The 14,980-nt window shown below is 40.7% G+C and overlaps 1 protein-coding gene across 2 annotated transcripts in view; it reads left to right on the top strand.

Moving 5' to 3' along the window:
- The first annotated feature begins 570 nt into the window (after window positions 1-570).
- Window positions 571-14,980, top strand: part of dmc1 (DNA meiotic recombinase 1) — a 47,625-nt gene continuing 33,215 nt past the window's right edge. For both annotated transcript variants that reach the window (XM_078430377.1, XM_078430376.1), the window contains exons 1-4: window positions 571-627; window positions 3,030-3,074; window positions 4,125-4,271; window positions 10,836-10,918. In XM_078430377.1, the coding sequence (XP_078286503.1) occupies window positions 571-627; window positions 3,030-3,074; window positions 4,125-4,271; window positions 10,836-10,918 (332 nt within the window). The remainder of the gene's footprint in view (window positions 628-3,029; window positions 3,075-4,124; window positions 4,272-10,835; window positions 10,919-14,980) is intronic.

Genomic DNA, 14,980 nt, shown 5'->3' with positions numbered 1-14,980 from the left:
ATTCTATCAAATATATTCCCTGCACCTTTCCTCCATCTCTGTAACTTAAAATTTGCATTTCCAGATCTGAAGTCATGGACCTGAGATATTAACTCTGTATCCCCTTCCACAGATACTGCCTGATCATATCATCCCCAACATTTGCTGTTTTTACTGTTTTTATCCTCTTGAAGTTTACTTCTGGCAGATAACCAATATACATAATGATGAAAAACATTTATACACTCTACATCATTTGGTGACAAACTGTGAAAATGTGTTATATGCTGTGTCTTTGTTTTCCATGTCCTGTTTGTTGTTTATTTCCATATTAAGTTTTATTGCTCTATATACTATACATTTAATTTGCCATGATGTATAAAAATTCCACAATATGTCAGCCGCATCACACCGAGATTTATCATTCTTTTATTCCTCCATTTCACATGGGACAACTGTTGGGCAGTCTTGCACCTGTGGAAGGGGTTATAGAAATGCATATTTTTTTCTATTTTTCAATTGTTATCATCTTTTGTGATTCTAGATACATATCTGAGTCATTGGAATAACTACGCAGTACTGTTTGTAACCATGAAGGCCATAGGGGATCAGGTGGTGGACGAGGAAGTCAGCATCCAGGATGACGAGGTACAGTAACTTTAGAAATAGAATCTGAAGTGTCCCAGAGTGAGAGGTCTATTCTTATATTAAATGAAATTATCAAGTGATGCTGCATCTGGGAAGTGAAGTTGTCAGAATTGTCATAAAATCAAATTCTCATAGGCATTAAGTGTGTATGGACAATCCCATTTACAGAGTTGGTGTCCATAACCTTCCATTTCTCAATCTTTCAAACGCTTATCTATGTGCACCGTAACTATTTCTAATGATCTGGTCTCCGCTACCCTCCAGATTGGAGAATTGCAGAGATTCACAACCATGAATGACATGATGGGCCAAAGGTCTTGTTTCTGTACTGCATGACTACCTGTTGACTCCACTTTATCTACCATGATCATTACAATAACAGTTCATGAATCCAGCTCCTGTGCCACCTTCCTGCGCCATTCCAAAGACAAACAACCATCGCATGATCATTACTTGTGGGTCCATGATCAGGGGCTCCACCAGATCACCATACCCACGTGTCCATGGATGCAGGGTGGATAATTCGATTTGTAGTTGATGGATATGGAGAAAGATTTTCTGGGTTTTTATGTGCTTTGTGTACTGTGGGGAGGTTATTGCATCTGAGGAACGATATTGATTGGGACAGGGGAAATACCAAAAGTGGCAAGGTAGACCAAATGAACTGTTGCATTCAGCATCAGCTTTTGTTCTCGTTGTCTTCCTCATTTAGTTGTGCTACCATTGAGGTCTCTTTTTGTATTAAATTGCTCTTCGTCTGGTACCTCATGCTTGATCATGCCTCCGTGGGTGATCCCAGTAAGAATGTATGATTCCTAATGGTCAAGAGTACACAAGGTATCCTACAATATCAAGGTGGTGAAGATGGGATCAGCAGGGAAGCCTTGAAATTCTTGACTGGGATTGACAGGGATGGAGATCTTTAATCTGATACATTTGTTTGGGAATTGCTTGGTTCTATTTAGTGCATGATTCTTTACTTTAGAAAATTACACAAGATTAACATTTTAAACAATTCCCACCACATCTTATGGCTCTTTAACCTGTGCCAATAATTTGTGCTAAACTTTCATTATATCTGGGCAACTGTTTCAATGCAATGAATCAATATTTTGTTAATTGTATATTGTGATCAACACAGGAAAGGGACATATGAAAACAAGAAAGTTTCATGGACACAGAAATTATTTATTAAATGGTATTCCTCGTGAGTCTCTGTCGAGCAAACCTTGTTTATGATGTACATTTAGACTGGGGCTTTGGGACTGAAGAAGCAAATGAAATAATCTGGTGATGAAATTGAGCAAAATTTGTGGAGAAACTATTGGAGGACTTGAATATGTCACTATAGTGTCACTTTACTGCAATGTATAGAAATACAAATACATTCCTGAACATGAGAAAAAAAATGCATTGGAAGAGCAGAGAATGCCAAAATAAACACAGTTACATGCTATATTTTGGGAATGAAAATCTGCGTTGGAAAATTAAATGAAATAGTGCTGTATTTCTGTGCACTGGGTGAACTGTGAAAGTTTAAATGTTAATTAAATTTTGGAAATCATGCAAATACAGGTGGTTCTGCTATAATGTGTATTTCTATACCACAAACTGGTTATAATGGAAGGATGAACTATTTGCATTACACAAGCCATGGGTTCTCACATGATTTTGATAAGGAACTAGAGAACCACTTTTTTTTTAAATTGAGAAAGTAAAATGCTGTCTTGGATTTAAACCATATAGGGGAGAAAGCCGGTTCCATGTAACCATCCCACAATAATAAGATACCAATGTCTTTTAAGAGCACATCTGCTACTTCGACCACGATGATCTTTGAAATTGAGAAGCAACTGCTTATTTTGACACTTGTGCAACGATGTTCCATAAAACAATGTAACACACATCCTTTTGTATACAGGATACAGACCTAATGCAGCCAAATGTAATTAGCATGGATAGACTTCATAGTCAGCATGGATGAGGTGTGCTGATTGGACCTGTTTTTCCAATTCAATGATCCCTGCCCTCAAGTCTTGACTGCTGCTCAGATCCCCAGACCAGTCAACCTAAACCACTGCTGATGATTGCACTTCTGCGATTTGCTAATTTATTCTCCAAACATCCTCATCCATTGATTTTCTTGATGTCCTATCCCACTTTATTTTCCTGTATTTCCCTCAGTTTTCAATGGCTACAGCTGCACAATATGGCATCTCCCAACCAACTCCGTAGGCCACTGACTTGTTTATCTTCTCCCTGATTGGTAGAGTCCTGGTCATATAGCACATAAACTGCCCTGTGGTCCAGTGTGTTTGACAAGCCATCAAAGATTCCTTTATAACTGCTACTGTTTGGTAAAAAGTATGAACTTTTTTGTGATTTACCTTTTGTCCCTTTAGGAGTCATTCTTCCAGGACATTGATCTCTTACAAAAGCATGGCATTGTGAGTATAGTAAATGGTGACCATCTGAGCTTTAATCACAGTTCGTTATTTTTGGTTGTGTAAATTCTATTGTTAGTGACTTTAGCCGTACATTGAGCTATAACCTATGATTTTTTTTTTTTAAACTACAGAAGATGGAAATCTCAAAAACACAGGGCAGGCAATATCAGTGAAAAAAATAGATAAGTTTCTGGTTAAAAATATCACCATGACTTGCAAACTTGTCCTTAGTTTAGTTTAGAGATACAGCGCGGAAACAGGCCCTTCAGCCCACCGAATCCGCACCGACCAGCAATCCCCACGCACTAACACTATCCTACACACACGAGGGACAATTTTACATTTATACCAAGCCAATTAACCTACAAACCTGTACATCTTTGGAGTGTGGGAGGAAACCGAAGATCTCGGAGAAAACCCACGCAGGGCACGGGGAGATCATACAAACTCCGTACAGACAGCACCGGTCGTCAGGATCGAACCGGGGTCTCTTGCTCTATCTCTACCGTTACGCCACCGTGCCGCCCTATGTTCTAGAGAGAGTTTGGATAGGCTGGGACTTTTTCTTTGGAACATAGAATGTAAAAAATACTCCGCAAGTCAGGCAGCTTCTGTGGAAGGAGAAAGTTAATGCTTTGAGTACAGAACTCTTCATCAGAACTGGGAAAGAAAGAAAAATAAGTTAGTTGGAGCTAAGTTAGGGACAGATGGGTAAAACAAAGAGAAGAGTCTAAATGAGTTAATGTGAGTAGTTAGAGCTGCAGTTAGAAATACATTATGCTTCTTTGTCTCTGTAATGTGTTGCTAAGAGCAAGGATGTGGTCCGTTCTCACAGGCTGGATTATACGAATAGAACCAGATAAAAGTCAAAATGATGACAGATAGATTCAGACCGAAAGAATTGATGATGAGTCCTGTTCAGCTGTTTTGATGAAAGCTCATCAAACTGGACTCCATCCTATGGCTTCAGTTTGTGTCCGTGTTCTGAACAAAATGATTCCTTGTTTTTTTAGATAATGAATTGGGTCCCTTTTGGTGTTTTTCTCACAGAATGTGGCTGACATTAAGAAAATGAAAACTGCTGGGATCTGTACAGTGAAAGGGATTCAGATGACAACGCGAAAGGCACTGTGCAACATTAAGGGTCTTTCTGAGGCTAAGGTTGATAAAATCAAGGAAGCAGCCAACAAACTCATTGTAAGAATCCATTTAACCGGTATAAATAAATCCAAATATATTGTCCCTGCTACTCTCCCAAAATCAAATGCCTTCAGATCAACAATGAGCCTAACTGAACTACATTATATCAATTTCTATGCCCCATCTGAACTTCTATTCTTCATCTAATTCTATTGGCATGTCTTCATCTATTTCTATTGGCATTCTATTTCTTCCTCATGTACACCTTCTTAAGTGTTTCTGAATGTTTCACCTCGATATACTAACTTATTAGTTGGACTTGTTAGTGGTATGTTCTGTGTTTTCTCTCTAAGAACCACTCCAGGCCACTTTTTTTTAGAAGAATTATCACTGTCTTTATCAATGATTTATTTTTATAACATCGAGACCAGAACAGTTCAAGGCACATCACAGATTCACAACTCCTCATCTCAGTCCTAAATGGCTTACCCCTTATTCTTAAACTGATCCCTGGTTCTGGACTTCCCCAACATCGGGAAAGAATTTCCTGCATCTACCCTGTCCAATCCTCTAAGAATTTTATATGTTTCTATAAGATCCCCTCTCATCCTTCTAAACTCCAGCGAATACAAGCCCAGTCGACCCATTTTTTCATCATATGTCAGTCCTGCCATCCCGGGAATTAACCTACGCTGCACTCCCTTTACATTCCCTCAATAGCAATAATGTCCTTCTTCAAATTAGGAGACCAAAATTGCGCACAATACTCCAGGTATGGTCTCACCAGGGCCCTGTACAACTGCAGTAGGACCTCCTTTCTCCTAAACTCAAAGCCAACATGCCATTAACTTTCTTCACTGCCTGCTGTACCTGCATGCTTACTTTCAGTAACTGATGTACAAGGACACCCAGGTCTCATTCCACCTCCCCTTTTCCTAATCTGACACCATTCAGATAATAATCTGCCTTCCTGTTTTTGCCACCAAAGTGGATAACCTCACATTTATTCACATGCTGCATCTGCCATGCATCTGCTCACTCACCCAACCTATCCGAGTCACCCTGCAGCCTCATAGCATCCTCCTCGCAGCTCACACTGCCACCCAGCTTTGTGTCATCCGCAAACTTAGAGATGTTACATTTAATTTCCTCGTCTAAATCGTTAATATATATTGTAAACAACTGGGGTCCCAACACCGAGCCTTGCGGCACCCCCACTAGTCACTGCCTGCCATTCTGAAAAGGACCCATTAATTCCTACTCTTTGCTATTCATATTGAATATCAGAGCAATTTTGAGGAACCTGGTGGCTTATTCCTGCCCCCATTTTCTTGGATTCTCTGCACATATACTGCCCACCTTGCTCATTCTAGTTAGAATCAATGAACATATATGATAGAATAGGAGGCATTTGTCTGAAAATGCATGTTTTTCATGCATGTTCGATAAAGAACTATCCAGCCTAATCCCATCTACCAAAACTAGATTGTAGTTCTGTAGTTTATGGCTCTTCATGTGTACATCAAGTACTTATTAAACGTAACTTATTAAATGTAATGTACTCCATTTCAGGCAGTGATTTTAATATTTCCACCATCTTCTGGGTGGTAAAAAACTCATCAAAAAGTAATGATAGAATACGGATAATTTTTAGTAAGTCCTGACGGTTTCATTTAGAATTCCCATCATGTTAAAATTCCTCTGGCATTGTCCGCATATCTGTAACCTCGTATGGTTCTTAGATTTGCGTATCTATCTCGTTGATGACTAAGAGGCCCATTATCAAATAACATGATTGCAATCACACCAAAGCACACTTATTAAAGGCAATTTCCACGGATGAAAGAATGGTTTGGTGTTTGTTCGAGATTTGACTCATCGCTCTTCACTTTTTTTAGTTGCTGGTGATGTGATGGTTAGATTCAGGCAGAGATTTAGACCCAGAGTGAAAGCAGTTTCTGCCAATCTTGATTCAAGTGTTTTTGTACTAAACTTGATGCTGCCAATAGCTGAGACACTGTGACTCAAACTGAGCCTATCATCAGACAAAGGAGCCGAGAAACGGTATCTGACCCACTCTCTGGTGCATGGTCAGGCCTTAAATTTATCTCTCCATATTTCTGTAGTTCTCTCACATTCTCACCCTTTTTCCTCCTCCCTTGTTCTATCCCCTCTTCTTTTTGTTATATTCCCTTCTCTCCCCCACATTATTCTGCCTCATTATTCCACTTCCCATTTTTTCTTCGTGCAACCTCTGGAACGCCTTTTTTTACTCTTCATCTCTCCTCTCTTTTCTCTGCATTACTCACCTCTTTTTTCCTCTCCTCTCCCGACATTTCTTCCTCCTTTCATTCCACCTCTCATCCCTCTTTATCTTTTTCTCGCTCTCCTCTGTATCTCTGTTCCCATTCTCCTTTCTAATTGTCTCACTCTCATTGCCCCCTCCCCATCTCTTTCTCTCTCCCATTCTCACCCTCTTGGAATTTTTTTAGTTGTTGATCTCTCTTCTCTGTCTCCTCAATCCTCTTTCCTTTTACCCTCTCTCCCGATTATGCTCCGCCCCTCTTCCTCACCCTCTCTTTTGCTGTCCCGCATTTCCATTAACGCCTCCTTCTCTTTCCTGCTTATTATACTTTTTACCCCTGTCATCTCCTCTATTCTCTCTCTTTCTCTCTCGTCCCCTCCCCAATCCTCTCTTTTCCACTGCACTTTCTCCCCTCTCTTTTATAATTCAGGAACTCCTGCACACTGGCAACAAAGGTCAAAACAAAAGGCCCATTACCTTCAACTTTGCAAGGGTGAGTGGGAAGAGTGTTGATTGCAAATAGACTCAAAAAGCAGGAGTAACTCAGTGGGTCAGACAGCATCTCTGGAGAAAAGGAATGGGTGATGTTTCAGATCGAAACTTCGTCAGACTGAGAGTCAGCGGAAAGGGAAACAAAAGATATAGACTGTGATGTAGAGAGATATAGAACAAATAAATGAAAGATATGCAAAAAAGTAACGATGATACAGGAAACAGGTTATGGTTAGTTGTTTGTTAGGTGAGAACTAACACAGATAATGAGACTCAGTAAGATGAATTTTAAGCTGGTATGAGTTAGGTGGGGGGGGGGAGGACGGAGGACAGAGAGAGAGGGGTTACTTGAAGTTAGAGAAATTAATAAAATTAATATTCATACCACTGGGTTGTAAGATGTCCAAGTGAAATATGAGTTGCTGTTCCTCCAATTTGCATTTGGTCTCGATATGACAATGGAGGAGGCCTAGCAAAGAAATGTCAGTGTGGGAATGGGAAGGAGAATTAAAGTGTTTGGCAACCGGGAGATTAAATAGGTCCATCATAAGATCAAGTGAATCATGGCTGATCTGTCCCTCCCTCCTAACCCCATCCTCCTGCCTTCTCCCCATAACCTCTGACACGCGTACTAATCAAGAATCTATCTGTCTCTGCCTTAAATATATCCACTGACTTGGCCTCCACAGCCTGTGGCAAAGAATTCCACAGATTCACCACCCTCTCACTAAAGAAATTCCTCCTGATCTCCTTCCTAAAAGAATGTCCTTTAATTCTGAGGCTATGACCACTAGTCCTGGACTCCTACTAGTGGAAACAGCTTCTATACATCCACTCTATTCAAGCCTTTCACTATTCTGAACTCCAGCGAGTACAGGCCCAGTGCCGTCCAGGCAGACTGAGAGAAGGTGTTCAGCAAAATGATCACTGATCCTGCACTTGGTGCACCCATTCCTTTTCTCCAGAGATGCTGTCTGCCCCAGTGAGATCCTCCAGCTTTTCGTGTCTTATCTTTGGTTTAAACCAGTATCTGCAGTTCCTTCCTACACAGTGTTGATTGCACATTGATACATTAATTCCCATTAATATATCCTATGAAAAGAAACAAAAAAAAACAGATTGAAATGTTCAGCAGCATCAGTTGAGAGACGAAATAAGATTAGTTACCTGAATTTGTCGAATTTATTAGTAAATTCTCTTCCTAGAGCTTATAGGCATTATTGGAGCAATATCAGAGGCTCATCTCAGAGCGGTCAGAATGTGACTGAGATGGACAATTTCAGTGACAGTGACTAGAAGCTTAGGGTCACCCTTGTGGATAGCCTTAAGTCCAACTTGCTTAACTGAACTCCTGCCTGTGCCCAGCCCATATCTCTTTAATCCTTTCCTATCCATATATCTGTCTACCTGTCTTTTTAATGGCGTATTTGTACCAGCATTTGCCACATCCTCTGGCAGCTCATTCATATAGGCACCACCCTCCGTGTGAAAAAATTACCCCTTTAAACCTTTTCCCACTCACCTTAAATCTCTGCCCTCTTCTTAGACTCCCCTGCTCTGGGGAAATGACTGGCTATTTATCTTAACAATGTACCTGATGATTTTATAACCCTCTGTCTCCTACAATGCGCTTGGCACATAGCCTTCTATTTCTAGTCAATAAGTGTTCGTTGAGACACTTAAATGTTGTTCCATCTCTCTCTCCAGCAGTGCATTCCAGGTACTCATTGCTGCCTTGGTGAAAAAGGTCTCCCTCAGATCCTGTCTTATATCTTAGCACTTACCCTAAATCTATGTTCCTGATGGCATACATTGGAATTAGTTCAATATTAGTTTAAACTAGACCAAGTGGACCCGTTGGGCCCAAACCTCTCCTGCATTGGTGCAGCACCCTCTCCTCCCCCCTCTCCTCTCCCACTCCCCCCTCCCTCTCCTCTCCCACTCCCCCCTCCCTCCACCCCCTCCCCTCTTCCCCTCCCCCCACTCCATCCCCCTCAACGCCCCTTATTCCCTCCCCCTCCCTACCCCCTCCCTCAACCCCCCCTCCACTCCTCCTCTCTTCCCCCTCCCCCCATTTCCACTCCACTCCATCCCCCTCAACCCCCCTTATCCCCCGCTCCCTCCCTTCCCCCTCCCTCCACCACCCCCTCCTTCCCTCCCTAGGAGATAGATTTAAACCTTAAAATGTGGATAACTTAAAAAATATAACACCAATTTCAATGAAACTTCTTCCATTAGCACCAAAGGGACAACGGTGAGTAAGGTGGGCCTAAAATTGTCGCGCTATCGTGTATCGTTTTGGCTGTAGTTCAGGAACAAACAAATAAACAAGAGTTGTAGTATATAGATGGTGGCTTGATGGTCATGCACAGAGTTGGTGGTCTGAAGGTACTGTTTCTGTGCTATGTAACTCTATGACAATGACAAAACCGAATCTATGAAGTCCTGTTGAAGCCACAGCACTTACAAGGCAGCAGGGGAGAATTTGATGATTGTGCAGGTTCACCATCGATTTTCCAGCATCCTTGGATCCTGAGTCTTTCTGGATTGCCGGTCCAACAGTGGTCATGGATTTGGGGGGCTGAGATACCGGCCCGCAAAGTCAGCCACAGAAGGCGATTATAGGAACGAATCTGATGTTTCTGGCTAGGCCGCAGTTCCAGAGCCCTGGCCGCAGGGGGCAAATTTGACCCGTTGGAAGGTCATGTTGCAGTTGTGTAAGACATTGGTGAGACCGCATTTAGAATATTGTGGTCTGAATATTCTGGGCACCATGTTATGAGAAAGATATTGTCAAGCTCGAAAGGGTTCAGAAAAGATTTACAAGGATGTTGCCAGGACTAGAGGGTGTGAGCTATAGGGAGAGGTTGAGTTGGCTGGGTTTCTATTCCATGGAGTGCAGGAGGATGAGGGGTGATCTTATAGAGGTGTACAAAATCATGAGAGGAATAGATCGGGTAGATGCAAAGAGTCTCTTGCCCAGAATAGGGGAATCGAGGACCAGAGGACATAGGTTCAAGGTGAAGGGGAAAAGATTTAATAGGACTCTGAGGGGTAACTTTTTCACACAAAGGGTGGTGGGCGTATGGAAGGTAGTTGCCAGAGGAGGTAGTTGAGGCTGGGACTATCCCATCGTTTAAGAAACAGTTAGATAGGTGCATGAATAGGACAGGTTTGGAGGGATATGGACCAAGCACAGGCTAGTGGGACTAGTGTAGCTGGGACATTGTCTGCCGGTGTGGGCAAGTTGGGCCGAAGGGCCTGTTTCCACACTGTATGACTATGATTGGCACAGATGAGGTTGAGATCAGCTGCCTCACCCGCTTCGGCACCACATTTTCGGTGGGACTTCTGGGGGAGGGAATTTTGTCCGGATTAAAGGAGGGGCTGGACCACCAGTTGCCGGAATATCGGTGGTGGACCTGTAACACCCTCAAGGGGAAGTGGTTAGACTGTCCATGCTTGAGTGTGTAGCTCATAGTTCACATGCTACTTTGCAGCTCACGCCCTAATTAATTAATTGACTGAATTGCTATCTATAGATTTATAGTTGGAAATGAATACTGCACAGTTATCAGTGGACATCTGACAAAATGGAGGGAAGGTCATTGAGGAAGGAACTTCTGATTCAGTGTCCTGAAGATGAGATTGTTGCACTCAGAGGACCAATTAATAATATGCTCCAATCGTCTACAGTGTAACTACAACCTGTAGACTGTTTTACAGTTCTGTTTCTGCTCTTGACATGATCTTCTTATTTTATTTGTGCAGACTGATATTTTCAAGCGATTTACTTGAAAAAAATCTTGATGTTTATGTTGCAGGAGCCAGGATTTCTTACTGCATTCGAGTATAGCGAGAAAAGAAAGATAGTGTTTCACATCACCACTGGCAGCCAAGAATTTGAGTGAGTATAATGTTTATTTATGGAACCAGTGTATATATAGTTAAAGGAGAATTGTAGTATACATAGGAGGGGAAAGGAGCAGCGTGACCAGGATGGTGGGAGAAATGTGTGTATTGGGGTCAGGTTGAAGAAAGTAGGGGCTTATTATTTGAAATGGAAAATCCAGTGTTCATATTGTTGGATTGGATTTACTTTAGAGACACAGCATGGAAACAGGCCCTTCGGCCCACCATGCCCACACCAACCATTGTTCAGCCGTTCACACTAGTTCTGTTATCCCACTTTCACATCCACTCTCTGCACTAGGGGCAATTTACAGAGGCCAATTAACCTACAAACCTGCACATCTTTGGGATGTGGGAGGAAATTAATACTTTATACTGGAGCACCTGGTGAAAACAAACGCGGTCACAAGAAGAAAGTGTAAATTCTACACAGATAGCACCTGATGTCAGGATCAAACCTGGTCTCTGGTGCTGTGAATCAGCAGCTGTGCCACTGTGCCATCCGAAAGTTGTAGGCTATATGGAATATTTTCTCTTCTTCCCCCACCCTCCCCACTCCATGAGTCTGAAGAAGGGTCCTGATATAAAATGTATGTCCATTCCCTCCACATATGCTGCCTGACCCACTGAGCTCTTTACTTTTTGCTTAATTTTGTATTCACATGCGCGAACAAGGGGAACCGCGCATGCGCGAAATGTCACAAAGGAAGTTACAGAAACTACAATCCCAGGATGCCTCTGCCTCTGCCACAGATAGTGACATCGACCAGGACCAAGAACATACAGATGATCAAGAAGATTCATCAGAAGACGAATCTTGCCTATTTGACAGACCTAAAGGTAAAATTGAAAGTAAAAAATATCGGGGAAGTATGGAAGAGATCTTACAACAAGTATGTGAACAATTAAAATCACTCGAATTGATAGTCAGTAATAATACCATTGCCATCAACAGAAGTTTAAAAAATTGGATAAAAAAGTTTAAAAATTGGAAGTTATAACTGAAGATACTACTGAAAGAGTGAATAAGATCGAAGACAACGTAACTGCTTGGATAACAGAAAGGAAACAGATATTTGAAAAACTGGACTTGTTGGAGAATACTAGTAGACGAAACAATATAAAGATTGTTGGTCTTGAAGAAAGCGCAGAGGGAGAAGATTCAATATAATTCTTTCAAAAATGGATTCCGAATATTTTGGGAATGGAAAAAAGTGAAATCGAAATTGAAAGGGCACATAGGGCATTAAGACCAAGTCCAAAACAGGGTCAGTATCCGAGATCAATTCTCATAAAATGTTTGAGATATCAAGATAAAGAAAGAATTTTGAAGGCGGCTGCACAAAGCAAAAAGAATTCTACTCCACTGAAAAGTGGAGAGAATAAACTTTTTTTCTATCCTGATATAAGTTATGAGCTTTTGAAGAGAAGGAAGGAATTCAACCCTGCGAAAAAAGCCCTGTGGGAAAAAGGCTATCGATTTTACCTGCGATACCCTGCAACACTGAAAGTTTTTTTAGAAAGAGAAGGAAACAATTTTTTTACTGATTATCAGGAAGCTGAGGAATTTGCTTTAAAACTTCCAAAGGCTCACCAGATACAAGATGAATGAGAATGAGACATGGATTGAAACGGATATGAATGGAGAGAAGATAAAAGATATGAAATGTAAAGATTTAATGAATAATGATTGGGAGAAAAAGTTACGTTAGTTCGGGGGGGCTGGAGAATCACCAATTGATGACTGCGGGATTCATAATAATAATAATAATAATAATGCATTACATTTATATAGCGCTTTTCAAACACTCAAAGACGCTTTACAGGGATTTCTAGAACATAGAGAAGTGAATAAATAGATAAATAAGTAAACGAACAGAGAAAGGAGACAGAAGATGAGGTGACCTTCAGTGGTTGAAGGCAGTGCTGAAGAGGTGAGACTTCAGTGATGTTTTGAATGTGGTGAGTGAGGAACGGTTTGGGGTAGTGAGTTCCATAGGGTGGGAGCAACGATGGAGAAAGCCCTGTCCTCCCAGGATCTGAGTTTGGTCCGGATGGGGGGGGACAGGAGATTGGCAGCAGCAGAGCGGAGGGTGCAGGTGGGAGTGTGCCTGTGGAGGAGGTCAGTCAGGTAGGATGGGGCCAGGTTATGGAGGGCTTTGTAGGTCATGAGGAGGATTTTGTATTGGATTCTCTGGGGGATGGGGAGCCAGTGGAGTTTGTAAAGGACGGGGGTGATATGGTCACGGATCGGGGAGTGGGTGAGTAGACGGGCAGCGGAATTTTTAATGTATTGAAGTTTACTGATGATTTTTGAGGGTGAGCCATAGAGGAGGCTGTTGCAGTAGTCCAGACGGGAGGTGATGAAGGCGTGGATGAGGGTTTCTGCAGCTGTGAAGGAGAGGGATGGACGGAGACGGGCAATGTTTTTGAGGTGGAAGAAGGCTGTCTTTGTGTGTATTCATGGCGTGTGCCATGACCCGTAAAATGGAGGGAGGTAATGCTGTTTTCTTTTTTACAAACAGCATTAGTAGGGGGTTATTTTGGGTTTCTTTAACTATTTCTTTTTCTTTTTCTTCTTTTAGCCTGGATGTTGGGGGGGGGGTGTACAGCAACATGGTGAATTTTAAGGAAACTCCCCAACGAACCATGAGAAACGAGGTGTTAAGTAATGTTATAGATAGGAGTAATTTTGTTAAGAATAATGGTTACATTACTGAACTTTTTGAGTTTTAATGTTAATGGGTTAAATGGGCCGGTAAAAAGAAAAATAATTTTAACATATATTAAAAAAATGAAGATAGATATAGCTTTCTTGCAGGAAACTCATTTAACAGAGATAGAACATCAGAAATTAAAAAGAGACTGGGTGGGAACGGTTACTGCAGCTTCATTTAATTCAAAAGCGAGGGGACTTGCAATATTGATCAATAAAACATTACCAATTAAAATACAAAATACAATTATTGATCCTGCGGGAAGATATGTGATTATACATTGCCAACTCTTTTCGGAATTATGGACCTTGATGAATATTTATGCACCAAATGAAAATGATATAAAATTTAAACAAGAAACTTTTTTGAATCTGGCCGATGCCCACGATAAAATACTAATAGGTGGAGACTTTAATTTTTGTTTAGACCCAGTTTTAGATAGATCAGTTAGGACAGTTACAAAAACGAAAATAGCAAAATTAACTTTGTCATTGATGAAAGATTTAAATCTAACCGATATATGGAGAAGACTTATTAACCCAAGAGAAAGAGATTATTCTTTTTACTCATATAGACATAAAACTTATTCGAGGATTGATCTTTTTATTATCAACAAACATACAGGACAGAGTGAAAAATGTTGAATATAAAGCAAGAATATTATCAGATCACTCCCCTTTAACAATGTCAATGGTAACGATGGATAAAGAGGAAATGACTTATAGATGGAGATTTAATTCAACATTATTAAATCGAGAAGATTTTTGTGAGTTTATGAGAAGACATATTCAATTTTTTTTAGATACAAATTCCAACTCAGTTGAAGATAAATTTGTTATATGGGATGCAATGAAAGCATATTTGAGAGGACAGATAATAAGTTATACTTCCAAAATTAAGAAAGAATATATGGCCGAAATAGAGCAATTGGAGAAAGAAATTACAAAATTAGAAAAAGAATCTCAAAGGTATGTAACGGAAGAGAAACGAAGACAACTTATCAATAAGAAGTTACAATATAATACAGACATACCGAACAGAAAAAGCAATTATGAGAACTAAACAGAGGTACTATGAGTTAGGAGAGAGATCACATAAGGTCCTTGCCTGGCAGTTGAAAGCCGAACAGTCTTCGAGAACGATTAACGCCATTAGAATAAATACAAATAAAATTACTTATAAACCTTTAGAAATTAATGAAACCTTTAAAAAAAATTATTCTGAACTATATCAGTCAGAATCACAAAAAGATACTAATGAGATAGATTTTTTTTAGCACAAATAAACCTTCCTAAATTAAATTTAGAAGAACAGATGGGATTAGATATACCTTTTTCATT

The sequence above is a fragment of the Rhinoraja longicauda genome, chromosome 40 (genome assembly GCF_053455715.1).
Source record: "Rhinoraja longicauda isolate Sanriku21f chromosome 40, sRhiLon1.1, whole genome shotgun sequence".
Taxonomy (NCBI): Eukaryota; Metazoa; Chordata; class Chondrichthyes; order Rajiformes; family Arhynchobatidae; genus Rhinoraja; species Rhinoraja longicauda.
This window is presented reverse-complemented; position numbering and strand designations above follow the sequence as displayed.